Below are 27,416 nucleotides of genomic sequence, written 5' to 3' on the forward strand. Positions count from 1 at the left end.
CGACAGACAGGGATTAAAAACATAAAGGGAGAGCTTAGAGACTCAGTCTCTAAGTCTTCACCCACAGTAAGTTATCAAACACATCACGGTAACATTGGCTTTTATTTCCATTCAAAAGAAAACAATAAAACACCGAAAACATGAATTCAAATTATTTTCATATTCCATTCAAAAGAAAACAATAAAACACCGAAAACATGAATTCAAATTATTTTCATATTCCATACAAATCTCTTTATTGAAGTCTCTAGGAGATACAGCTTTTAAGGGCATTTTATTATGTCCATAATTCACAAATGAACAAACAATTGTATGGATACTTTAATAAAATCCAAAGAGTAGTCAAAATGCAGATTGTTTTCATCACAGTGACCTCAACTGAAAAGTTTAAGATTTTGGCCCTGGTCTAAGAACCCTGCTCTGTTCTTAAGATTTTAACCAATCCTAGACTACCATCTCACTTCACTATAGCCACTCTGATCAAAGTAGATACATACAGTAACAATTTAAGCTAGCTTTCCATCAAAGCTTATGAAAGACTATTCAAAAAGAAAATTTACAGAGATAAAAATATATTCTGAAATGCAGCTGTTTGCATTAACTCCAGGGCATGGTCTAGTAAACAATGAGCAAGTAGACTGGTCTTGTCTATGTAACTTGCTGTGAATGGGATTCTATTCCAAATAGCAAACTTAAGATGACTTTTTTCCTTAACATTTGTCAGCCAGGGCATCCCTTTCTCCTGGGAGAACTCATTAAACCTGGTCTGAACCCCAAAACCACAGCCTTAAGAGTGTTCACAGCCATCCGCCCACCCCCCCCCCCAGGGTCTGAGTTCCTACTCCTCAATTCACCATAACATCGACATCAGCATTCAGCCTTACAAACTGCAAAGACAACCAAATCCAGCTTTTATCAGTCATCAGAAGCAATCAACTCACACAAAGTGTTTCTTAATTTTTTAATGGAATTTACTTATTCTGGGGTTCACCAGGAGGTTAAATCACAAATAACCTCCTAGCCACCTCACTGCTCTTCCCCTACCACCTGACTTTTCTTCCTTTCCTCTTCCCAACTCACAAGACAGTAAAAAACACAAAACGGTTACACCTTTAGTTATTCTTTTAGTTGAAAATGTCTTTATTTTGCATTAATTCTTGAATGATGATACCCTGAATTCTAGGTTGATGATTTTTTTCTCATCACTTTGAGGATATCATCATACTATCTTCTGGCTTCTACATTTGCTGTTAAAATGTGAGCCATATGTCTGCCATGCCTTTCTGAGTTATATGTCTTTTCTCTGTAATTGCTTCCTCTACCCCCAAAGTCTGCAATATTCTGCAGTTTTGTTATCATGTCTCTAAGTAAGAATTTCCTTTTATCTGTTTTAGTATTCGTTGGCTTCCTATGTCTGAGGATTTGTATACTTCACCAGTTTTGGATAGATAGGTCTCAATCATTTCATCTTTGAATTATGTATCCTCCATCCTATTATCATTTTCTGAGATTCTGATTCAACATGTTAGACATTTCATTCTATCCCACCACATCTCTTAACCTTTCTTTTCTATTTTTAATCTTAGTCTCCTCAGGTATATCTTCCCTCCCTTTCACTGTGTCTAATCTGCTTAATCAATCTGGTTTTTTTTATTTAAATTACTATGTATGTATCATTTATAGAAGATCTCTTTGGATCTTTTGCAAATCTTTCTAGTGAATTTTGATTCTCTTGATCCTACATCATCTTCTCAGTCTCTTCTTAATTTACTTCTATACAGCAGATATGTTGATTTTATATTCTAATAGGGTAATTCTAATATCTGCAATCTTTGAGAGTTTATGTAGTTTGTTTTATCTGCTGACTCTCACTTAGAATAGATTATATGTTCATTTATATTAGAGTATGAGCTCATATTCTTGGGATTCTGCATGCAGGGAAGCTTAAGAGTCCTTGCTTTAAAGAGAATTCTTCCAGAAATATGTGTTCTCTTCTGCTGGATTCACTATCAATCCACTTCAAACTTCTCCTTTTTTTTTTTTCTTTAAGCCACACAGATAGTATGAATTCTGGCCTCAGAAGAGTACAAGTATGATATTATGATTAAGAATTCTTTTTGATGGTTCCTCCTGGGAGGATGTTGCCCTTTGACAGTCCTTATAGTATCCACGGGCCTTCCATTTGTCTTTCTACACTGCTCTGGCCTCAGCCTTTATCTCCTGTGCCCCATGTTCAGAGACTATCAAAACTCAGGCTCTAGGCTACCAGGAATTGGCAGGTACTTTCAGGGCACACATCAAATCTACAGCATTAACTGACCCCAGCCTCATAAAAATTCCTTTACTCTCCCACCAGCTCAGCTACTTATTTAAAAGATTTATATGTATTTTAAGATTTATGTATATTTTAATATATAATACAAACATGTGCATATGTATATGTGTGCTATATCATCTAGCATGTTTAGTTGAACTGTATCAGTAAGCATTTCTAATCCTCCATATTGCCAGAAATAGAAGCAATCTTTTTTTTTTTAACATCTTTATTGGAGTATAATTGCTTTACAATGGTGTGTTAGTTTCTGCTTTACAACAAAGTGAATCAGCTGTACATATACATATATCCCCATATCTCCTCCTTCTTGCGTCTCCCTCCCACCCTCCCTATCCCATCCCTCTAGGTGGTCACAAAGCACCGAGCTGATCTCCCTGTGCTATGTGGCTGCTTCCCACTAGCTATCTGTTTTACATTTGGGAGTGTATATATGTCCATGCCACTCTCTCACTTCATCCCAGCTTACCCTTCCCCCTCCCCATGTCCTCAAGTCCATTCTCTACGTCTGCGTCTTTAGAAGCAATCTTTTTTTAAACAAGACTTAGAACCAATAAAATGTTATCGAAAATAAACTGCTCTACTAGGAGACACAATAGTTTGGCAAAAACAGTTTGTTTTTAATTATAAAGTGGCCAGCACTCACAAATGTTTCCAATTATTACTATTCCACCAGTTCACTGGGTATGCCAAAGTGGCTCTGTTGCAATTAGGAGAACTTCCTTTTTTCTCCTAAAATTCATCCTAAAATTGCTTCCTAAAGCGTTCTAAAGCAGAAAGGTTGTCAAAAGACTGTTAATGGTGACAAGCTATTGAGTACCTTCTATGTTCAGGTACTTAATACACAGAATTTCCACTCTTTACAAAAACCCCCGTAATAGGAACTGTCAATCCTATTTTACACATAGAGAAAACGGAACCTCCCAGAGGTTCAGCAACTAGCTCAAAAGTCACATCACTTTGAGGTTTAAATCTGCATCTTCCCAACTCTTTCCCACCGTACCATGAGTCCACCCCTGTGAATGGCAGGCAAGCGCAGCGTCAACGTTAACCCTGCCGCCTCCAGGCAGGGCGCACCCATCAGAAAGAACAGGGGTCGCTGCTTATACATGGCAACATGTGTGACTATATGAGGAAGAACTGAGACGATCTGTGACAAAATAAATGTCATCTACGTGCAAATAATCATCTTAAGAGAATACTAATTTGTTCTTTGTATGCTATAAAGACCAAATAAAAGGAAGTCAAATTGCAAAATGGGGCATTTTCTCCAAACGTTATTTCCTGATTATAAAGTTTACATAACAGCAAATTAACTTGAAGGACATGTTAAATTTCCCTTCTGTGATAACCTTTAAACATGGACTGATCCAGTAAAAAAGTTAAAATATGTCCCACACAACGGTACATAGGAGGAATGACCCTTAATGAACAATTTCCCCATATTCATCCTACTTTATTTCAAAAGGATTTGTAAAACCAATAACTGTTACTAAACACTTAAGCAATGAGATATCAAGTTATTATCTTAAAAAAACTCACATCTAAGATACTTGGGGACTCAAGTAGGCTATAAAATGGGACAAATTAATACTTTCATACTCAATTGATACAAGCACACACTTCTAAGAGGGTGGTCTGGCAACATCTATCTAAATGTATCTATCTATATGTAATTCCACTTCAAGGCATCAAGGCATCCTAGAGAAACACAGCACCAGCACAAAGATGTTTGCTGCAACACTGCTGGCAACTCAAGGACCCAAGAGATGATTCTATCACTGTTTTTCTGAATACTACAAATCAGCTAGAAGGAATTAAGTAACTCTATGTGAACCGACAAAAAATTATCTCCAGGATATATTTTAAAATGTCATTTATGTAAACCACATAAAACTATATTTCACATTTAATGTAAAAATACATAGAAAACAACAGAAAGGATACACAAACTGTTAACAGTGGCTCTGGGGAAAACTATCAAATGGGGATTAAAAAAAAAAAACTTTCACATTTTACAGTAATGATATTAGAAACACAACCTGTTATTATAGGGATAATATATATATATATGAAAATATTTTAAATGGTAATCAAAGTATCTTCAATATGCTTGCTATAAATTTCCTACAAACCTCTTCCCCACTACACACACACACACACACACACACACAAAAACACACACACCCCACCCCAAACTCCTCTTCCTGAGCAATAGTTTCCCTGAGAGCTTCTCTGCCAACCATGCTACTACTTGGAGTAAAAAAGCAGCTCCCCGAGACTTCCCTGGTGGCGCAGAGGTTAAGAATCCGCTTGCCAATGCAGGGAACACGGGTTCAAGCCCTGGCCCGGGAAGATTCCCACATGCCTCGGAGCAACTAAGCCCATGCGCCACAACTACTAAGCCTGTGCTCTAGAGCCTGTGAGCCACAACTACTGAGCCCACGTGCCGCAACTACTGAAGCCCAGGCGCCTAGAGCCCATGCTCTGCAACAGGAGAAGCCACAACAATGAGAAGCCCGCGCACCGCAACAAGGAATAGCCCCGGCTCACCGCAACTAGAGAAAGCCCACGCAAAGCAATGAAGACCCAACACAGCCAAAAATCAACCAATAAATAAATAAAGTTTAAAAAAATAAACTTTGTCCTTATTTAAAAAACAAAAACAAAAGCAGCTCTCTACCTATAAGTTCATGCCCAGAACCCAGCAGTGACTCAGGCCCTAGAAGCCTGTTTTCACATCTTTCAATCAAATGTTTGGACATTTATGTGTATTTTTAAATATCACAAGTTGTGTTTCCAATAAAAAAAATATGCACATAATTTAAAACCACTGAAATTCAGTATATTAACTCTGGTTATTACAAGTAACAGAGCCAATACACATGTTAGTTTAATACTGAGTGTTTGAAGAAGGAAGATTTTTTAAAGAGATCAGACTATCTAGAAATGCAAGAACTGCAGAGTATCTCTGCTCTAAAGGATACAAAGACAAAGGTAATAAATGGTGGAGGAACATAAGGTGATCCCAACCAATTTAATTTAAATAAAATACAACAAAAAATAATGTAAATTCATCTTATATCCTTGAACCACCCAGAGATTGAAAACTTATTTCATCAGCAGCAAAAACCCTGTCATACATTCCTTGAATTATTTTTACCATGATTTTATTATATTTCTATATAAAGCTATGCCACATTATATGGGGTCAATTTTAACCAAGCCACTTTATACATAAAAGTAATATGCCTATCTGAAATAAGTCACATGTTACTATTCAATTTTACTCATTAATATTAAAGCATCAAACACCACTGCATAGCCACTAACATCAGTTAATCATATACCAAACAATCAAATATCCACAGATATTAGATCATGAAACTTAAGGGAGAGAAGCCAGCAGGACCACGGAAAATGAAAAAAAGGAGAAAAAAAGTAGGAGACAATTAGTACATGCATAGGGTATTTTTAACTCTTGATTTAATGAACCATTTGATGACTAAAAACAAATGATCATGTGTCTTGTGTCTAGGGAAGAATCTTGCAAAACGCAGGAATCTGGAAAGTAGGAAGTTGCTGAGAACCTTCAGATAAAGGAAAGTAGAACTGCGCGTGTCTTGAATATCAGGTGACGGGAAGAAATGGTTCCAAACTCTCATCAGGGAAACTGTGTGACTCTAACAACAGATGAGGAGAGAGTTGGTATGACAAAGGGTAAAACATGCATAGGTGCACTAACTAGGGGAAGAGAGGTCACAAGTTTCCTTTGGCATGGGGGAAAATTCATGACCTGGTGCAAAAAGACTCCAAATCACCTAAGCCACCTTATCTAAGCCAGTTAAAAAGGAAACAAGCGGCAAGCGGTAGATTAAACAAAGGACACAGTGTGAAGTATTCCGACGCGGCAACTAATAATACCTTGCCTACCAACCTCCTTTTGAAAACAGTTGAACAAGGAGACTACTGGCTAAAAGGGAAAAGATTTCAGAGTAAGACAGAAGGAAGAGACAGTTCTAAATCACTTTCAACATTGTTTATCTTTTTTAAGAGGCAGGATTGCTAGCTAGAGGCAAGATGGAGAGATTTTTAGTTTAAGCCCTCCCCCAAAAAGACAACACCAAGGCCAAGAAAACCTATTAGCACCTAGCTAGAACGCTCCACTTCCAGCCCTAACACAGAACATGAAATCACCACCAACCCTTGGGCACCAGGGTCAGGAAGGATGAGGCTCAAGACATCAATAAAACTGTCTTTAGAACCGCACCAATGCAGAACTTTAGATCTGAGCTGAAGCAGACACTGCCAGTGGCAAGAGAAGAGACAAAGGCCCACATAGATGTAAAATTATTAGAGCCCAACAGGAAGCTGGCCAGACAGGTCACTCTTGGTTCCTTTCAGATTAGACCAGATTATATCAGTAGAGCTCAGGCTACAGGACTAGCAGAGTGCCACTTAGAGAAACCTTTCTTTCTACATGATGGAGAAAAGCAGAAAAGTCACATTTCCTTTAGTATCTCAACTCCTTCTGCTGTTAAGAGAAAAGAAAATTATATCGATTCCTGCTAAAATTACCCATTTTAGTATATATTTAGATTAGAATTAAGTGGAGGAAAGCTAAATATTTTTTACAAGTATAAAAACAGAGTTACTCTCCTGTTTCAAACCCTTCATGAGCACAAACTGCTGAATAACAGACCCTTCATAAGCCCCACCAATCTCTCATCTGCTACAAAACTACTTAAATTTCCCAGCACACACCATGTTTCACACTCTCTGCGCTTATTCGTCCCTCTGCCTGGCCTGGGCTTCCCACTTTTCTTTAATAATTATTATATGAGAGCCACTGTTTCCTCCAAGAAACCTTTCTTGAACAGCTAGGTTGAAGTTACTGCCCTTTCTTTCTCTACAAAGGAGAAATCATCAGCACTCAATGAACACGTCTGTCTTAGCACCAACCTTCTTACAGTAAAATCATCTATAACTGTACTCTCTTCCTCCAATATATCAGATGGGTAGGGGTGGAACAAGACTTTTTAAATAGGAATTTCTGTATTTTTTTTATTACATAAGATATGTTCATTATAAAAATTCGGAAGGTACAGCTAAACAAAAGAAAAATTGCTGGTAAACTCCCATCCTCCCTGGCTGAGATCACATCTTAATTCATCTTGTATCCCTAACACCCAACACCATTATCATGCACAGGGTAGGTGCTCAATTTATTTTTTTAAGCTAAAGTAGAATCTAATCTCTTGAATAATCATTTTTATTTAATTATCCCAGAAAATATTAAATTCTTACACTTTTCATATTTTAAACATTATATACAAATCCACCTTTTCTGCCCATCCCCCCACCATCCACAAGAAGTACACCTCAGCAATCTTGTGTCTTGTTACTTGTACTGAACAAAATGCATAAAATAAAACTAAGGAAAATATGTTATCTTTGCATGATAATTTCATCATGTAATTAAATGCTATGCTTAGCTTAGTCTATGCCAATAAATTGTAGCAAGCCACATACGATAAATTATCTGATTTTAACAGCATTGCCCTCTGCTGTGTTTCCCCTTACAGTGGTTAGGAATTCTGACTTTATCATCAAAGTTCAGGGGAATTAGGAGTTTCAATGTCAAAATGTTACGAGCTTAAACATACAGTACCTAATGCATGTTTCCCAACACATCTGGCAAACATTTTAATAATGTGTGTAAAATGTCCAGAGACCTTTTTTACTTTACAATCAAAAGCAATCAGATTAGTGGAGCAGATGATATCCACAATGATGAAGTGACAGATATATTCTGTTGTAAATAGAAAACAATTTAAGTTTTTTAAAAGCATTCTCAAAGCAAATGTAAGTGGCCAAAACCCAAAGCAAAACAACAAGGGTTGACAAATAAGGAAAAAGGTTTTATGTATTGTCTGAATGCTACTTTCCATTGCCTATATGAAGAATTTTCTCAATTTTTAAAAGATTCATTTCTATCCTTCAATAAAACAAAATCTTGAAAACTGCCCAACTTCTTCATAAATTTCCAAACATTACCTGAGAAGCAAAATATTGCAGCTGCAATAGATTACATAAGAAAAAATAAAAGAAAAAGTTAGCCAAGTACATACATGTTAAGCTCATTTATTATATAAATGAATAGTAACGTTATTAGATAATGTTATCTAGTGTCTTCCCAGACCTCACTCTCCCAAAAGAGTAGCGTTAAAAATCCCACAGCAACACAAGCTTTTTCTGTCTACTTATTCAGTAGAGAACAGCATCACAAGAAAGGCAAGATCCAGGCACCTAGAAGTCATTACGTTACTGACCAGTAGTAACCTGTTAGGAAATCAGCTGGTCCAGGTGAGACTAGTGCCATTTGGTACAGCAAAGTCACAAGACAGAGCAGGGCTTGCTCCTCAAACTAATGTACGGAGACCTTGTTCAAAATGGAGAGGTTACGGGTAGGGCCAATGCTGGGATGCAAGACTCTGCATGTCTAACAAGCTCCCAGGTGACACCCAGCCTGCTGATCAGAGCAGAGAACCACACTTTCAATGGCAAAGGGAGAGAAATGAGAAGAAAAGTAATTTTGACCTCAAGTAGGAATACACTCAGGATTAAGTCAACAGTTTGGGTACTTTTTGAAGATAGTCACATCCAAGGGAATGATGATGCTTTTCCTGTTTTCCATCTTCTCTTTTTATCACAAAACCTACTTAAAACAGAAAAATACTGTGTTTTATTTAAAAATCACTCAAATGCAGATTTCAATTCTTTGAATATGTAGCTAATAAAACCCATACGTTAGGCTTGTTTTGCTGTTCACAAATTCAACTTACTTCCTACCTCTCAATAAAAATATTTATTTGCTATTAGAGGAAAATAGCTAAGGGTATCGTTCACATTTATTTTGAATGAAAACTTACACTTTACCACTTGATCCATGGGGTTTATCATTATATTTTAATCTGGAAAAAGTACTCACTAATATATCTATGAAACATTTTTTTTCATATTTCAAAGGTGGCAATGTGGAATTCAAGAGTTCTAAGGAGAAGGTACAAAGCATCAGTATGAAGTAATCAGCTGATGACATATTAATATGATTTAGTAGCCTTTTAACATTTAATATAAAGCACTGGTTGATTTATTAAAACCCAAGGATATGTGTCATCTTAATATATCCATTGCAAGACCTACATTCTAATTCAAAAACTGAGAAGAAAATCCAAGGGGTAATTCAAAAAGCTGATGGATTTGTTCATAATTAATTCTCTAAACAAGCATTTAAAAGGGAAGGAGGGGAATAGAATGAAATGTCAAACATCTAAAACTTAAGAGTATTGCTAGTCTGGTGTGTGCTGGGGATAGGATGTTTGATTGTTTTTAAAATAAATTATGGTATACAAATATTTACCAATAAATAGTGGCACGGAGTCACAGAAAGTGAAGAAAGGCTCTTTCATATCTTTGCAAACTTGCACCTCAGCCAAAACAGAGTCACACGTAGACTCAACTCTTTCCGCCTCTCAGGAAAAAGAATGAGGCACCAAGTTAAATCTAAGGGGGGAAAATCCTTTGCTTTTATTTCCACATTAAAACAGATAAAATTATATGGAATGCATGAATGCAACACAGGCTAAATCAGAATTTTGCATAAAAATTAGGTATCATGTTGTACAACTACATTTTCATTTTCTAATCAAAGAGGAAACGTTTCCTTAGCTTTAAATGCCCCAGACTGCCTTTATAATTTAACAAACAAAACCCCAAAAATCAAACAGGTTATACTGAAACTAAGTCTAATAAAATACTGCTTGTATACTCTTAAGTCTCCAGCCTTTAATCATGTTGCTCCCTGGACCTGAGATATATTCCTTCCCAATTCTACACATTCAAACCTTACTCATCCTCCAAAATGCCTCCTCTACTAGAAGTAGTATTACCACCCTCTGATTTCATGTAGCATTTTATCTTCACTCCTTTAAGGCACGTATCACTTTCTATCACCCACACAATCTCCAAACATGTCTCAGCTCCTACGTAGTGGGCACCACAAGAGCAACAGGCACACCTTGGTAGCGCTTACACTAACTAGGACTTACAAGTAATAGGTATTAGTTGAATTCCAGTAACTCCCTGGAATACGCTGAAGCAGTGGTTCTCAGATCAGCAGCCAAAGCACCATCTGGGAACACTTTTTTAGAAATGCAAAGTCTTGAGCCCCACCCCAGACCCACTGAATCAGAAACTCTGAGGGTGAGGCCCAGCAGTCTGTTATTTTAACAAACTGTCCACATGATTCCAATGTGGCTAAATGTGAGAAACACAGGGGCAAAAAGAGTCAGGGTGGTATGGGGGTGAACAAGCAGTCACAGCTACAACCTAAACTGTCAGGTACTGCTTGCTATTCAGAACAGAGGAGGTGGAAAGAGGTGCTGGCCTTGAAGTCACCTCCTATTAAATACACTAATACTAATGCTCTTAGAGTGAAGGATCTTTTAAAATCATCCTCTCTTTCATTCTATACATTGATATTTCCATACAGATATGACTAAAAAGAAGGTTGTTTAGTTTACTGATACACACATGCTTGAGAAATACAGATCAGCCTGAACAAATGAATCTTTTTGAAGGCATAAAGGCTTATCCAGTGATGTTTACAATTAGGCTACACAGAAGAAGCCATTCTCTCAAAGTATAAAGCAGGTTTTACCAGGTACTTAGTACCACAGCCAGCCAGTCTAGTTACAATGGTTTTTCACTATTACAGAAGGCACACCCTCAAACTTCAGCTTTATTTACCTGCATGTGGGCTGCATTACAAAAAGAAAAGGAGGGACTTCCCTGGGGGCGCAGTGGTTAAGAATCAGCCTGCCAATGCAGGGGACAAGGGTTCGAGACCTGATCCGGGAAGATCCCACATGCCTCGGAACAACTAAGCCCGTGTGCCACAACTACTGAGCCTGCACTCTAGAGCCCGTGAGCCACAACTACTGAGCCCGCGAGCCACAGCTACTGAAGCCCACGCGCCTAGAGCCCGTGCTCCACAAGAGAAGCCACCACAGTGAGAAGCCCGCGCAGCACAAAGAAGAGTAGCCCCTGCTCACTGCAACTAGAGAAAGCCTGCGCGCAGCAACAAAGACCCAATGCAGCCATAAATAAATAAATAAATAAATAAGTAAATAAGTAAATAAATAAAGAGAGAGAGAGAGAGAAAAGGAAAATTATTTCTCCCACTCGACCAAACATATTGCAATTAAACGTCTAAGCAATATAAGCTGCTATAATCCAAACAGAAACAACTTTGTGCTGAATATCTGATTCACACAGCCAGAGATCAGTCACTAGGAATTGATCAGGAACACTGAGTTTATTCTAAATAAATATAATTTAAATAAAAGCCAGAAAAAAAGTAAATCTCTCAAAGAAGCCAATAGTTTCTATACTGTATTATCATAAACAGACCAGCTCACTGTGCACAATCTTAAATTCACCCTATAGGGTGAATATCAGCTCTCACAGCCTGAGATGTCATGCAAGGTCGTGTTCCCATATACAGGTGATATAAAGCAGTGGTTCTCAAAGTGTGGTCCCAAGATCAACACAGCAGCAGCATCTGGGAACTTGTTAGAAATACAAATTTTCAGACCCTACCCCAAACCTTCTGAATCAAACACTTGGAGATGAAGCCCCAGAAATCTGTTTTAACAAACCTTCCAGGTGATTCTAATGAACCACTGATGTGTGAGAGCCACTGATTCTCTAAAGAGAATCTCGACCTCCGAAGGGAGATACAGGTCTGAACTATCTGGGATCGTCAGTAATTTTTTTTCAAAAACTGAGAGCAATGCTATTCTCATTGGCACAAGCAACAGCAGCTGGAAGTCCTACTGTTACAGTTATAAGCCCCTTTTATTTCATAGTAAATTCAAGGGTATTGATTTTAAACAATGAATAGGACTCTCTGGATATTACAATTATTCCATTCTAGTCCATTATGTTCTCACTTCTATGTTAGGACCCAATGGTCACCACAAATGAAGCCCAGTAAAAGTCGTGCAACATCAGTGATATCAGACAGCACAAAAGTGTACACATGAGCAAGAAGGGAGGAGGGAGAAAGAGAAAAAGAAATAAGAGAACAAATGAGAAAAAAATCAAGACCAAAAACCAAAGTTGCAAAAGGGTACTCTCATCCTAAGATGTAACTCTGACTCATTTATAGTCAACAAAAATGACTCATTTTGGGTGCCTATGTTCTCTTCCCTCTATCAAACATTATAATTTTATAATTAAAAACTTACAGGGGGCAGGCTGTGGAGATAAATAAAAGAGCAGATTACACCATACTCCTAATAAACTTATAGACGGTTCTAGACTGAAATGTTTTTGCATTCTTGGCATCCTGACTTTAAAATTCAAGAGAAAAGGAATAGGAAAGTCTGTATCCAACCAAACTATGCTCCACAATAGAACAGCAACACAAAGCCACAGTTATGTACCGAAGTTATACAGCTCTGAAACCAGCAACAACTAATTCATTCTGGAAACACTGATGGAAATCACATTTTTCTCATAAGATACAGTTTTCTTAAAATTTCATTTCTATGTTTGATTTTCCTTTATCCTTGTTTCAGAACCCCAAAACTTACTAACAGATGTTCTTCATTGAAAACTATAGATAATAATTATTTGCGGGACTTCCCTGGTGGTGCGGTGGTTAAGAATCTGCCTGCCAATGCAGGGGACATGGGTTCGAGCCCTGGTCCAGGAAGATCCCACATGCCGCGGAGCAACTAAGCCCGTGCACCACAACTACTGAGCCTGTGCTCTAGAGCCCATGAGCCACAACTACTGAGGCCACGTGCCACAACTACTGAAGTCCGTGTGCCTAGAGCCCGTGCTCCGCAACAAGAGAAGCCACTGCAATGAGAAGCCCACGCACTGCAACAAAGAGTAGCCCCCGCTTGCCGCAACTAGAGGAAGTCCGCGCGCAGCAACGAAGACCCAACACAGCCAACAATAAATAAATAAATAAATAAATAAATAAATAAATTTTAAAAAAGAAAAAAGAGTGATGGGAAGTCTTTGAAGGGTTTAAAAAAAATAATAAAATAATTATTTGCAATATACATAGCTTTGCAATTTGAGTTATCCAGATATTCATACTGCTTTGGAGGAGATTGTTTTCCTGACCTTTACATAGGACTTTAAGTGGAAAACTGCTTGTGGGTTGATGTAGAAATGTGAAATGATGATGGGTAAAAAACCCAAGTGTACTTAAGTCAAAAGTACAATGAGAGTAATAGTACACATTGGCCAATTTGGGTACACTAGGAAGAGATAGAGAGGATGACACATATGGACTGAAAAATGTAATTCTTTTAATACCATTTTAACTAAATTATATTACTTCAAATTTTGTCCAAGTGGCTTGTATAAGAAAGAAAAATCTCTCAATAAGATAGGTCACAAAAAAAGTTTGAGTTAAGATTTATGTACCTGAACCAGAAAAACAATACATGTGTAATGAATTTGTGTACTTTAAGAAGCATTTACAAAAACATTTTCTGGAGTTTAGGTAAACACTCATCACCACAGTGACTTTCTTAAATTCCCTGGCTGAGAGAAAAACATTCGAGTTTTCCTGTCTATTTTCTGTTGGTTAATGTAGGAAAGATATTCTCAAAGACACAGGCATAGTGCTTGATGAAAAAGTACTGAACTAAGACTAGAATGGTGAAACCTATAAAGAAGCTCAACAAACTCTGAGTAGTACAAATATAAAGACAGAACCATACCTAGACACAAAACAGTAAAATTAACAAAAGCAGTATGAGAGAAAATAATACATCACATAAAGGGGAATATAACTAACAGATTATTTCTCATCAGAAACGATAGAAACCAGAAGACTGTGCAATGACATATTACAAAATTTGGGAAGGAAAATACCAAAGAATTTTATATCCAGCAAAATTATTCTTGAAAAATTAAAGCAAAGAAAAGGTATTTCCAGACAAAAAAAAAAAGCTGAGAATTTGTTGCTAGCAAACCTGAGCCACGAAAATACTAAAGAAATTTCTTCAGCCTGAGAGAAATTACACCAGATGGTAACTGGAATTCCAAACCCTCCACTGGGCACTCTGGAAATCCAGTTCTATAAACATAGAAACCTGTATTTTCCTGTATCTTTAAACTCTTCACTGAAGATTCACTACGTCTCCTAATCATTAAAGAGACTTTCACTTAATTTCTTCTATTAATTTCTTTAAACGTGACTGTTTAAAGCAAAAATTACAACACAATTTTGTTGAGTTTATAATGTATACAGATGTAATATATATGACAGTAATAACCCAAAGCATGTGGAGGCTGGGGGCACAGAGCTATACTGTATACAAAGGGCTAATTTTGCCATAAGAAAGTCAGCATTGTTTAGACGAACCAAGATGGCAGAGTAGAAGGACGTGCTCTCACTCCCTCTTGTGAGAACAGCAGAATCACAACGAGCTGCTGGACAATCATCGACAGGAAGACACTGGAACTCACCAAAAAAGATACCCCACATCCAAAGACAAAGGAGAAGCCACAATGAGATGGTAGGAGGGGCGCAATCACAATAAAATCAAATCCCGTAACTGCTGGGTGGGTGACTCACAGACTGGAGAACACTTATACCACAGTAGTCCACCCACTGGAGTGAAGGTTCTGAGCCGCACGTCAGGCTTCCCAACCTGCGAGTCCAGCAACAGGAGGAGGAATTCCTAGAGAATCAGAGAGTTTGAAGGCTACTCGGATTTGAATGCAGGACTTCGACAGAACTGAGGGAAAGAGAGACGCCACTCTTGGAGGGCACACACAAAGTGGTATGCACATCGGGACACAGGGGAAGGAGCAGTGACCCCAGGGGAGACTGAACCAGACCTACCTGCTAGTGTTGGAGGGTTTCCTGCGGAGGCGGGAGGGTGGCTGTGGCTCACCGTGGGGACAAGGACACTGGCAGCAGAAGTTCTAGGAAGTACTCCTTGGCGTGAGCCCTCCCAGAGTCCACCATTAGCCCCACCAAAGAGCCCAGGTAGGCTCCAGTGTTGGGTTGCCTCAGGCCAAACAACCAACAGGGAGGGAACCCAGCCCCACCCATCAACAGTCAAGCAGATTAAAGTTTTACTGAGCTCCGACCACCAGAGCAACAGTCAGCTCTACCCACCACCAGTCCCTCCCATCAGGAAACTTGCACAAGCCTCTTAGATAGCCTCATCCACCACAGGGCAGACAGCAGAAGCAAGAAGAACTACAATCCTGCAGCCTGTGGAACAAAAACCACATTCACAGAAAGACAGACAAGATGAAAAGGCAGAGGGCTATGTACCAGATAAAGGAACAAGATAAACCGCCAGAAAAACAACTAAATGAAGTGGAGATAAGCAACCTTCCAGAAAAAGAATTCAGAATAATGATAGTGAAGATGATCCAGGACCTCGGAAAAAGAATGGAGGCAAATATCGAGAAGGTGCAAGAAATGTTTAACAAAAACCTAGGAGAAATAAAGAACAAACAAACAGAGATGAACAATACAATAACTGAAATGAAAACTACACTACAAGGAATCAATAGCAGAACAACTGAGGCAGAAGAACGGATAAGTGACCTGGAAGACAGAATGGTGGAATTCAGTGCTGCGGAACAGAATAAAGAAAAAAGAATGAAAAGAAATGAAGACGGCCTAAGAGAACTCTGGGGCAACATTAAACACAACAACATTCGCATTATAGGGGTCCCAGAAGGAGAAGAGAGAGAGAAAGGACCAGAGAAAATATTTGAAGAGATTATAGTCGAAAACATTCCTAACATGGGAAAGGAAATAGCCACCCAAGTCCAGGGAGTGCAGAGAGTCCCATACAGGATAAACCCAAGGAGAAACACGCCGAGACACACAGTAATTAAATTGGCAAAAATTAAAAACAAAGAAAAATTATTAAAAGCAGCAAGGGAAAAACGACAAATAACATACAAGGGAACTCCCATAAGATTAACAGCTGATTTCTCAGCAGAAACTCTACAAGCCAGAAGGGAGTGGCATGATATACTTAAAGTGATGAAAGGGAAGAAACTACAACCAAGATTACTCTACCCGACAAGGATCTCATTCAGATTCCATGGAGAAATCAAAAGCTTTACAGACAAGCAAAAGCTAAGAGAATTCAGCACCACCTAACCAGCTCTACAACAAATGCTAAAGGAACTTCTCTAAGTGGGAAACACAAGAGAAGAAAAGGACCTACAAAAACAAACCAAAAACAATTAAGAAAATGGTCATAGGAGCATACATATCGATAATTACCCTAAACGTGAAAGCATTAAATGTTCCAACCAAAAGACACAGGCTTGCAGAATGGATACAAAAACAAGACCCATATATATGCTGTCCACAAGAGACCCACTTCAGACCTAGGAACACATTCAGACTGAAAGTGAGGAGATGGAAAAAGATATTCCATGCAAATGGAAATCAAAAGAAAGCTGGAGTAGCAATACTCATATCAGATAAAATAGACTTTAAAATAAAGAATGTTACAAGAGACAAGGAAGGACACTACATAATGATCAGGGGATCAATCCAAGAAGAAGATATAACAATTATAAATATATATGCAGCCAACATAGGAGCACCTCAATACATAAGGCAACTGCTAACAGCTATAAAAGAGGAAATCGACACTAACACAATAATAGTGGGGGTCTTTAACAACTCACTTACACCAATGGACAGATCACCCAAAATGAAAATAAATAAGGAAACAGAAGCTTCAAATGACACAATAGACCAGATAGATTTAATTGACATTTATAGGACATTCCATCCAAAAAGAGCAGATTACACTTTCTTCTCAAGTGCACACAGAACATTCTCCAGGACAGATCACATCTTGGGTCACAAATCAAGCCTCAGTAAATTTAAGAAAACTGAAATCATATCAAGCATCTTTTCTGACCACAACGCTATGAGATTAGAAATGAATTACAGGGAAAAAAACGTAAAAAACACAACATGTGGAGGCTAAACAATACGTTACTAAATAACCAAGAGATCACTGAAGAAATCAAGGAGGAAATCAAACAATACCTAGAGACAAATGACAATGAAAACACGACCATCCAAAACCTATGGGATGCAGCAAAAGCAGTTCTAAGAGGGAAGTTTATAGCTATACAAGCCTACCTCAAGAAACAAGCAAAATCTCAAATAAACCATCTAACCTTACACCTAAAGGAACTAGAGAAAGAACAAAGAAAACCCAAAGTTAGCAGAAGGAAAGAAATCATAAAGATCAGAGCAGAAATAAATGAAATAGAAACAAAAAAACAATAGCAAAGATCAATAAAACTAAAAGTTGGTTCTTTGAGAAGATAAACAAAATTGATAAACCTTTAGCCAGACTCATCAAGAAAAAGAGGGAGAGGACTCAAATCAATAAAATTAGAAATGAAAAGGGAGAAGTTACAAGGGACACCACAGAAATACAAAGCATCATAAGAGACTACTACAAGCAGCTCTATGCCAATAAAATGGACAACCTGGAAGAAATGGACAAATTCTTAGAAAGGTATAACCTTCCAAGACTGAACCAGGAAGAAATAGAAAATATGAACAGACAAATCACAAGTAATGAAATTGAAACTCTGATTAAAAATATTCCAACAAACAGAAGTCCAGGTCCAGATGGCTTCACAGGCGAATTCTATCAAACATTTAGAGAAGAGCTAACACCCATCCTTCTCAAACTCTTCCAAAAATTTGCAGAGGAAGGAACACTCCCAAACTCATTCTAGGAGGCCACCATCACCCTGATACCAAAACCAGACAAAGATACTACAAAAAAAGAAAATTACAGACCCATATCACTGATGAATATAGATGCAAAAATCCTCAACAAAATACTAGCAAACAGAATCCAACAACACATTAAAAGGATCATGCACCATGATCAAGTGGGATTTATCCCAGGGATGCAAGGATTCTTCAATATACGCAAATCAATCAATGTGATACACCATATTAACAAATTGAAGAAGAAAAACCATATGATCATCTCAATAGATGCAGAAAAGGCTTTTGACAAAATTCAACACCCATTTATGATAAAAACTCTCCAGAAAGTGGGCAAAGAGGGAACCTACCTCAACATAATAAAGGCCATATTCGACAAACCCACAGCAAACATCATTCTCAATGGAGAAAAACTGAAAGCATTTCCTCTAAGATCAGGAACAAGACAAGGATGTCCACTCTCACCACTATTATTCAACATAGTTTTGGAAGTCCTAGCCATGACAATCAGAGAAGAAAAAAAAATAAAAGGAATACCAATTGGAAAAGAAGAAGTAAAACTGTCACTGTTTGCAGATGACATGATACTATACATAGAGAATCCTAAAGATGCCACCAGAAAACTACTAGAGCTAATCAATGAATGTGGTAAAGTTGCAGGATACAAAATTAATGCACAGAAATCTCTTGCGTTCCTAAACACTAATGATGAAAAATCTGAAAAAGAAATTAAGGAAACACTCCCAGTTACCATTGCAACAAAAAGAATAAAATACCTAGGAATAAACCTACCTAGGGAGACAGAAGACCTGTATGCAGAAAACTATAAGACACTGATGAAAGAAATTAAAGATGATACCAACAGATGGAGAGATATAACATGTTCTTGGATTGGAAGAATCAATATTGTGAAAATGACTATACTACCCAAAGCAATCTACAGATTCAATGCAATCCCTATCAAATTACCAATGGCATTTTTTACAGAACTAGAACAAAAAAATCTTAAAATTTGTATGGAGACACAAAAGACCCCGAATAGCCAAAGCAGTCTTGAGGGAAAAAAACGGAGCTGGAAGAATCAGACTCCCTGACTTCAGACTATACTAACAAAGCTACAGTAATCAAGACAATATGGTACTGGCACAAAAACAGAAACATAGATCAATGCAACAAGTTAGAAAGCCCAGAGATAAACCCACGCACCTATAGTCAACTAATCTATGACAAAGGAGGCAAGGATATACAATGGAGAAAAGACAGTCTCTTCAATAAGTGGTGCTGGGAAAACTGGACAGCTACATGTAAAAGAATGAAATTAGAACATTCTCTAACACCATACACAAAAATAAACTCAAAATGGATTCGAGACCTAAATGTAAGACCAGACCCTATAAAACTCTTAGAGGAAAATATAGGAAGAACACTCTTTGACATAAATCACAGCCAGATCTTTTTTGACCCACCTCCTAGAGTAATGGAAATAAAAACAAAAATAAACAAATGGGACCTAATGAAGCTTAAAAGCTTTTGCACAGCAAATGAAACCGTAAACAAGACTAAAAGACAACCTTCAGAATGGGAGAAAATATTTGCAAATGAATCAACGGACAAAAGATTAATCTGCAAAATATATAAACAGCTCATGCAGCTCAACATTAAAGAAATAAACAACCCAATCCAAAAATGGACAGAAGACCTAAATAGACATTTCTCCAAAGAAGACATACGGATGGCTAAGAAGCACATGAAAAGCTGCTCAACATCACTAATTGTTAGAGAAACGCAAATCAAAACTACAATGAGGTATCACCTCACACCAGTTAGAATGGGCATCATCAGAAAATCTACAAACAACAAATGCTGGAGAGGGTGTGGAGAAAAGGGAACCATCTTGCACTGTTGGTGGGAATGTAAATCGATACAGCCACTATGGAGAACACTATGGAGGTTCCTTAAAAAACTAAAAATAGAATTACCATATGATCCAGCAATCCCACTACTGGGCATATACCCAGAGAAAACCATAATTCAAAAAGACACATGCACCCCAATGTTCACTGCAGCACTATCTACAATAGCCAGGTCATGGAAGCAACCTAAATGCCCATCGACAGACGAATGGATAAAGAAGTTGTGGTACATGTATACAGTGGAACATTACTCAGCCATTAAAAGGAACGAAATTGAGTCATTTGTTGAGACATGGATGGATCTAGAGACTGTCATACAGAGTGAAGTAAGTCAGAAAGAGAAAAACAAATATCGTATATGAATGCATTTATGTGGAACCTAGAAAAATGGTACAGATGAACCGGTGTGCAGGGCAGAAGTTGAGACACAGATGTAGAGAACAAACATATGGACACCAAGGGGGGAAAGCCGCGGGGGGTGGGGGCGGGGTTGGGGATGGTGGTGTGCTGAATTGGGCGACTGGGATTGACATGTATACACTGATGTGTATAAAATTGATGACTAATAAGAACCTGCTGTATAAAAAAATAAATTAAATAAAATTCAAAAATTAATTTAAAAAAGTCAGCATTAACTTGAAGTAAATTATGACAAAAAGATGTAATCACTAGAGAAACACTAAAAAATAACCAAAAAATTAGACTAAATGTCAGTAGAATACTTAAAATTTTACACTAAAAAATATTTGTGTAATACACAAGAAAGCAGTATAAGAATAGAAAGAAATCAAAAGAGATGAAAAAAAAGAAATTACACCTGAAACTAATATGATGTTATAATACATTACATGTCAATTATTCCTCAATTTAAAAAAAAGATAGCAAGATGAGACAAATAGAAAACACAGAGCAAAATGGCAGACCTAAGTCCACAATGGATAATTACATTAAATGTGAATTAATTAAACACTCTAATCAAAAAGCAGGGATTTTTACACTAGATTAAAAAGTATAAACAAGATCTGACCTACATACTTTAAATATCCAACAAACGCACTTTATATTCAAAGATTCAAATGAACCAGAAGTTTTACTTATGGAAAATATATACTATCCAAGCAATAAAACATGAGAGTACGAGAGTGGCTATATATTATTATCAGACAAAATAGACTTAAGGTAAAGGATATTTCTAGAAACAAAGAGAGACAGTTCATATATACACTAATATGTATCAAATAGACAACTAATAAGAACCTGCTGTATAAAAAAATAAATAAAATTCAAAAATTCAAAAAAAAGAGAGACAGTTCATACAGAAAAGGGTACCTACAGCTGGAAAAAAGAACATTTAGAAATGTTATACAACAAAGAGCAGAATCACAAAATAAATGAAACAAAAGCTAACAGAAAGGAAAGAACAAAAACAATCAACAGTTATAGAGATTGCAAACGCCTAAGAATAACTGACAAAACATCTCTGTAGAAAATTCATACAGATATAGATTATTTGAATAACACTATCAATCAACTTGACCAAATTTACATCTATAGAACATTCCACCCCCAAAACAGCAGAATACACATTCTCTTCAAATGCACATGGTATATTCTCAAGGACAGATCATATGCTGGGCAATGAAATGAACCTCAATAAATTTAAAAGCATTCTAATCATACAAAGTATGTTCTATGATTACAATGTAATTTAACCAGAAATAAATTACAGAAAGAAATAACCCGTAGATCAAAGAGGAAAACACAAGGGAAATTAGAAAATATTTTTAGTTAAATGAAAATGAAGATACAATATATCAAAATTTGTGACATAGCTAATGATCTAGGTTTCTACCTTATGAAACTACAAAAAAGAGCATATACAACTGAAAGCAAGCAGAAGTAAATAAAATAGCAGAAATAAAGGAAATTGAATACAGAAAAACAATAAAGTCAATGACCCCAAAAGAAACCAGTGAAACTAATAAAAAGATTAATAAAATTGAAAGCTTCACGCCAGACCACTCCAGAAAAAAGAGATTAAGACACAAATTATCAATGGCAGGAATGTAAGAGGGGCTTGCTCTACACTTCTTACAAACAATAAAAGGACAGTGAGGAGACACTGTGAACAACTTGATGTCAATAAATTTGATAATTTAGATAAATGGACAAATCCTTAAAAGGCAAATGACGAAAGCTCATATAAGAAAGAGATAACTAGGACTTCCCTGGTGGTGCAATGGTTAGGAATCCGCCTGCCAATGCAGGGGACACGGGTTCAAGTCCTGGTCTGGGAAGATCCCACATACCACAGGGCAACTAAGCCCGTGCGCCACAACTACTGAGCCTGCGCTCTAGAGCTCGTGAGCCACAACTACTGAGCCCGCGTGCCACAACTACTGAAGCCCACGCACCTAGAGCTGTGCTCCGCAACAAGAGAAGCCACCACAATGAGAAGCCCATGCACTGCAATGAACAGCAGTCCCCGCTTGCCGCAACTAGAGAAAGCCTGCGCACAGCAACAAACACCCAACGCAGCCAAAAACAAATAAATTAAATAAATAAATTTTTAAAAAAAAGAAAGCGATAACCTGACAATCCTACATCCATTTTTCAAAAAAACATTCCTACAAAGAAAACTCCAAGTCTAAATGTATTTACTGGCAAATTCTACCAAACCTTAATACCAAACATTGATACCAAATCTAGGCAACAACTTTACAAGAAAACTATAGACAAATAACACTCATGAACACAGAAGTAAAAATCATTAACAAAACATTAGCAAATTGAATCCACTTAATATAAAAAGATTTCATATACCATGACCAAGTGGAGTTTATTCCCAGGAATGAAAAGTTGCTTTAATATTCCAAAATTAAAGGGATACATTGTATTGAGAGAATAAAGAAGAAAAACAATATGACCTTCTCAACAGCCATAGAAAAAGCATCTGACAAACCACACACTTATGACAAAAATCTAATAAAGGACATCTACAGAAAACACATAGGTAATATATTTAATGGTGAAACACTGAGTGCTTTCTACCTAAGGTCAGGAATAAGACAAGCATATCTGCTCTCACCACTTCTTTCAACATTGTATTAGCAGTCTTAGCCAGTATAATATAGCAAGGAAAAGAAATAAAAGGCAATATAGAAGGGAAAAAAAGAAGTATAACTCTCTTTATTCACAGACAGTATGAAGAGGAACAGAGAAAATCTTGAAGAACCTATAAAAGAAGTTACTCCAACTAATAAGTTACATTAACAAGGTTATAGGATAAAAGGCCAAATAAAACCATATAAAAAAACCAACTTTTTGTTTGTTTGTTTTATTTCTAAACATAACAACTAGAAATCAATTTAAAAATTATTTTAAAACCCTTTCATAATAGCATCAAGAAATATTAAAAACTCAGTGATATATTTAACAAAATGTGTGCACGACATGGACACCAAAATCTAAAAACTATTGCTAAGAGAAACTAAAGAACATCAAATAAATGGAAAGATATACCATACTCATGGATTAAGGACTTAATATCAAAATGGCAGTTCTTCACAAACTGATCAACAAATTAGAAGCAATCTCTATCAAAATAAGCTTTCTCTTCTTCAGCCAAGCCACTAATTATCCCTTCCAACCCAACTCCTCCACTGTACATTCTGGAATTCCAATTCTATGGTTAAAATCCTCTGTATTTCCCTGTGTCTTCAAACTCTTCACTGAAGCTTCACATCTCCTAGTCATTAAATTAAAGAGCCTTTCCCTAGGACACTGCTTGGCCCTGTATTACTATCAAAGCAGAGAATGAGATATCTACATCCCACACCTTAAGAGTCCAGTGTTGGTCTTGATTATCTTCATCATTCCTCAAAGCCATTTCTGGACCATTCTTTCCCTCTTATAAAAAATGTTTGCTTACCTAAGCTCAAATCAACAATACCACCTTCCACTATCTACTTCTCAACCAATTAGCACTTAAGTCACTTTCCCCCCTTCATTAAGACTTTACACCCATATCAGGCCTCATATCATCACCTCAGAGCTTGCCATTCAACAGCCTGTCTATTCTTTGGCCTTGTTATCAACAGGGAGGTTCTATTCCATTGTCAACATTTGTTTAATGTAAGTCTTCCCTGCTAGACTAAGCTCCATGAAGATAGACACCAGAGCTGTCTTGTTCACTGCTGAATGCCAAGCACATAGCATAATGCATACTCTTAAATAAGGTGTTTTTTCATCCCCACTAAATGCAAATACCGAGGGGTACTAGCAGGCCTCTGTGACTTACAAAAGAACTAACAAGGACAATAAAGTGTCTGGGAATCATACACTAAAAAAAAAAAAATCAGAGGATGTTTTTCTGAGAGAAAGTATTTGTTGGATGAATAAATAAAGGAAAATGGTAACAGCTATCTTAAAATACAAGAAGGTCAAACATATAGAAAAGGAAAGATTGATAATTCTGAGACTTGGGATGAGGAATTGGCTCTGCTACTAATTAGTGGCTTTATTCAATGTTACTGGCCCTCTGTCTGCTCATCTATAAATTAAAGGCATTAGACCTTCTGGATTCCAAACATTCTCTTTCATTCATGTCTAAACAGTGCTCCTGATGTAGAAAGTAGCCCAACAAGTGTGTTATAAGAAAGCAACCTGAGGACCTAGAGCTATCAAAATATGAATGAAGTTACCTTACAAAAAATATACTCTAAGAATACTAAGAGATCTAGCAGAGCTTCATATCTGGTTGGACTAGATCAGAAGTAAGCAAACTATAACCCACAGGGCAGCCACTGTTTATGTAATAAATAAAGTTTCACTGGGACACAGCTACACCCATTTGTTCAAGGACTGTCTGTGACTGCTTTTTCCTGCTACAAAGGCAGAGTTGGATACCAGTCAACATACGGCCCACAAAGCCTAAAATATTTATTATCTGGCACCTTAAGAAAAAGTTTGCTGACCCTGGTCTGTATGATCTAAAAGGTTCATTTTATATTATTACACACTGAAGATGAAAAGAGTTGCATTAAAATGCTCTTAAATAGAGTATAGGGATAAAACAGGAAAAAAGAGTAACTAGAGAAAATAGATCAAACATGATCTCAGTTCATCTCCTGGTGATTACACTATCTTCTCTCTCTCTGAGTTAGTGGATGGCTCATCTTCCAATCACTGAAACCTTCTATTCCAAGAATACACAAGATAAAACAAGCATTAAAAATTTAACACGCACCTGCCCTCCTTCACTTTTTGTGCATTCCCTTGACATATGAAGTTTTCAATGTAGCCATCACTGCAGTTGATTTTTGACCAGTCTGGGTCACAAACATCCAAGAAGTGAGGCCGCAGTCTGCCTATCGAATACTTGGCAATATCAGTCAGGGACTGACTAGCAGCTGCACCAAATAAAAATGTTCCAATGGCTTTGTAAATAGTGGCTATGTAGTTATTCCTGATAAAGGAATTCGAGTGCAAGAGGTTAAAGTAAACAGATAGGGTTTCTCCAACAATCATCTGAAAAAAAAAAACAGAAAAATAATATGTTAAAGCAGCAACCAGGCACTTTAAACAAAGTAAAAAATAGAAAAGAAAATGGTAAATCACAATAAAATATTTGTTTTAAAAATACCTCCCCCCTTTTTTCCTTTTCAAATGGAGAACAGGATATCTAATTCTAGACCACAAAAAAAGGTATCAGATCAACTGATATTTTGCTTACAGAGCAATGGCAAAGCCAAAATAATTTCAAAGTCTACCTTGAAACAATAAAACCTTATTTCTTTTCTTATATTCAATTAAACTGAGCCTTAATAAGTAGACAGTGATGTATCATGGAGGATAAAAACCATGGTTTTTCAAAGAATACAAACTTCCCAATTAGAATATCCCTTACAATAAGTACTTTTATCTGACAGAGTCTGCATTTGCATCAAACATTCCTTTGAATCAAAAATATTCATCATGTTAAAAAGGGTAAAACAGTCTCACAGAGAGGAAAAAGCCAATATAATAAAAGCAGGGATCAAACACAGAGGCCAAAGGGTACAGAGGGCAGAGATCAGCTGTCAAGGCCTCCCAGTCCTGCCTCTCCGGAGACATTTAGGGCTGGCTGGCTTCCTTAACAAGTCTCATTAAAAGACCAAACACACACCTGATGCTCTCCTTCTCCAAGACAACATTTCAAGTGATTCCTTCCTCTTTAATTTTCACTGACTTTTGTAAAATGGGAGTCAGATGCTTCCTAGATTCTATTAGAGTGTGTGTGTGAGCACGCACCAGTGTAATTATTTTAAAGGCATAAAAAGGTTTTCAAATACTTCCCAAGTTCACAGGCCAATATTCTGAGAAATTTGAAAAAATACTGAATGGCAACATTACAAAAAATTACAATTGCTGATAAAATAAGCCACGCTCTAGCTACCTGAGACCAAAATAAAGACTTAAACAAAAAAAATTCTGCTTGCTAATTTATGTTGGGGGTGGATATAAATCACAAAGTTTCACTTAAGAGTTTCACTGCTTCCTCTTAAATTTACATAAACAATTTTACAAAGCATTCAAACATTTCCATTAGTGACGACTAATTGTCTTCAGGGTGAGCCTTACCACAGATGAAATAAATGGTTGCCTCCTGAAAGGGATTTCAAGAACCTGATATCAAAAATTTTTTCCTCATCTGGCTCAAAGGCTCCTAGAATTCCATAATTAGAATGTTATAACTTTGACAACTAGACTATGAACTCTACAAAAGCAAGAATGAATTTTTAGTTGAATAGAAAGCTAGTACCACCATAGTGACCTAAAACAGAGCTGGTGGTCAGTAAATTTCAATTCAAGGTGCTGCCTCTTGGGTAAAATGTAAACACCCTTAGTTTAAACACATTAAACCCCATAGAAATATATTCCTCATTATAATCCTTAATGTGAATGACTTAATCAAACCTTTGCTGAGAACAGGCCTCACAGGAGAGGAAAACCACACGCACTTCTGGGGATACCATACCTCCCCAACTGTGCTTAGGGTTCTCCCCGGCGATTGCCTTAGAGGCCTTGAATTAAAGTATATTACAGTCTCCTCAGGCTGTTAAGGTGTTCCAGCAACTGCCTTGATAGATTAGCAGCAAGAAAGGATATCTCTAATGTTTTGTTATGGAGTTGACCTTTGATAATTTGAAATATATACCAAATATATTAGTCAACCAAAATTTGAGCAGTCAAAACTTCCACTTCTCAGTTGTCAGCTCTTCTTGCGTAAGCACTCAACTACTTTCCAAAAACAAGTATTGGTCTCTGTGAGTCTTCCTAGTCCTAATGA

The 27,416-nt window shown here is 37.1% G+C and overlaps 1 protein-coding gene across 2 annotated transcripts in view; it reads right to left on the minus strand.

Annotated features, from left to right (window-relative positions):
- PLPP1 (phospholipid phosphatase 1) overlaps positions 1-27,416 on the minus strand; it is a 114,604-nt gene that overhangs the window by 16,033 nt on the left and 71,155 nt on the right. For both annotated transcript variants that reach the window (XM_059916383.1, XM_059916384.1), the window contains exon 3: positions 25,335-25,615. In XM_059916383.1, coding sequence (XP_059772366.1) covers positions 25,335-25,615 — 281 coding nt within the window. The remainder of the gene's footprint in view (positions 1-25,334; positions 25,616-27,416) is intronic.

The sequence above is a fragment of the Balaenoptera ricei genome, chromosome 3 (assembly GCF_028023285.1).
Source record: "Balaenoptera ricei isolate mBalRic1 chromosome 3, mBalRic1.hap2, whole genome shotgun sequence".
Lineage (NCBI taxonomy): Eukaryota > Metazoa > Chordata > Mammalia > Artiodactyla > Balaenopteridae > Balaenoptera > Balaenoptera ricei.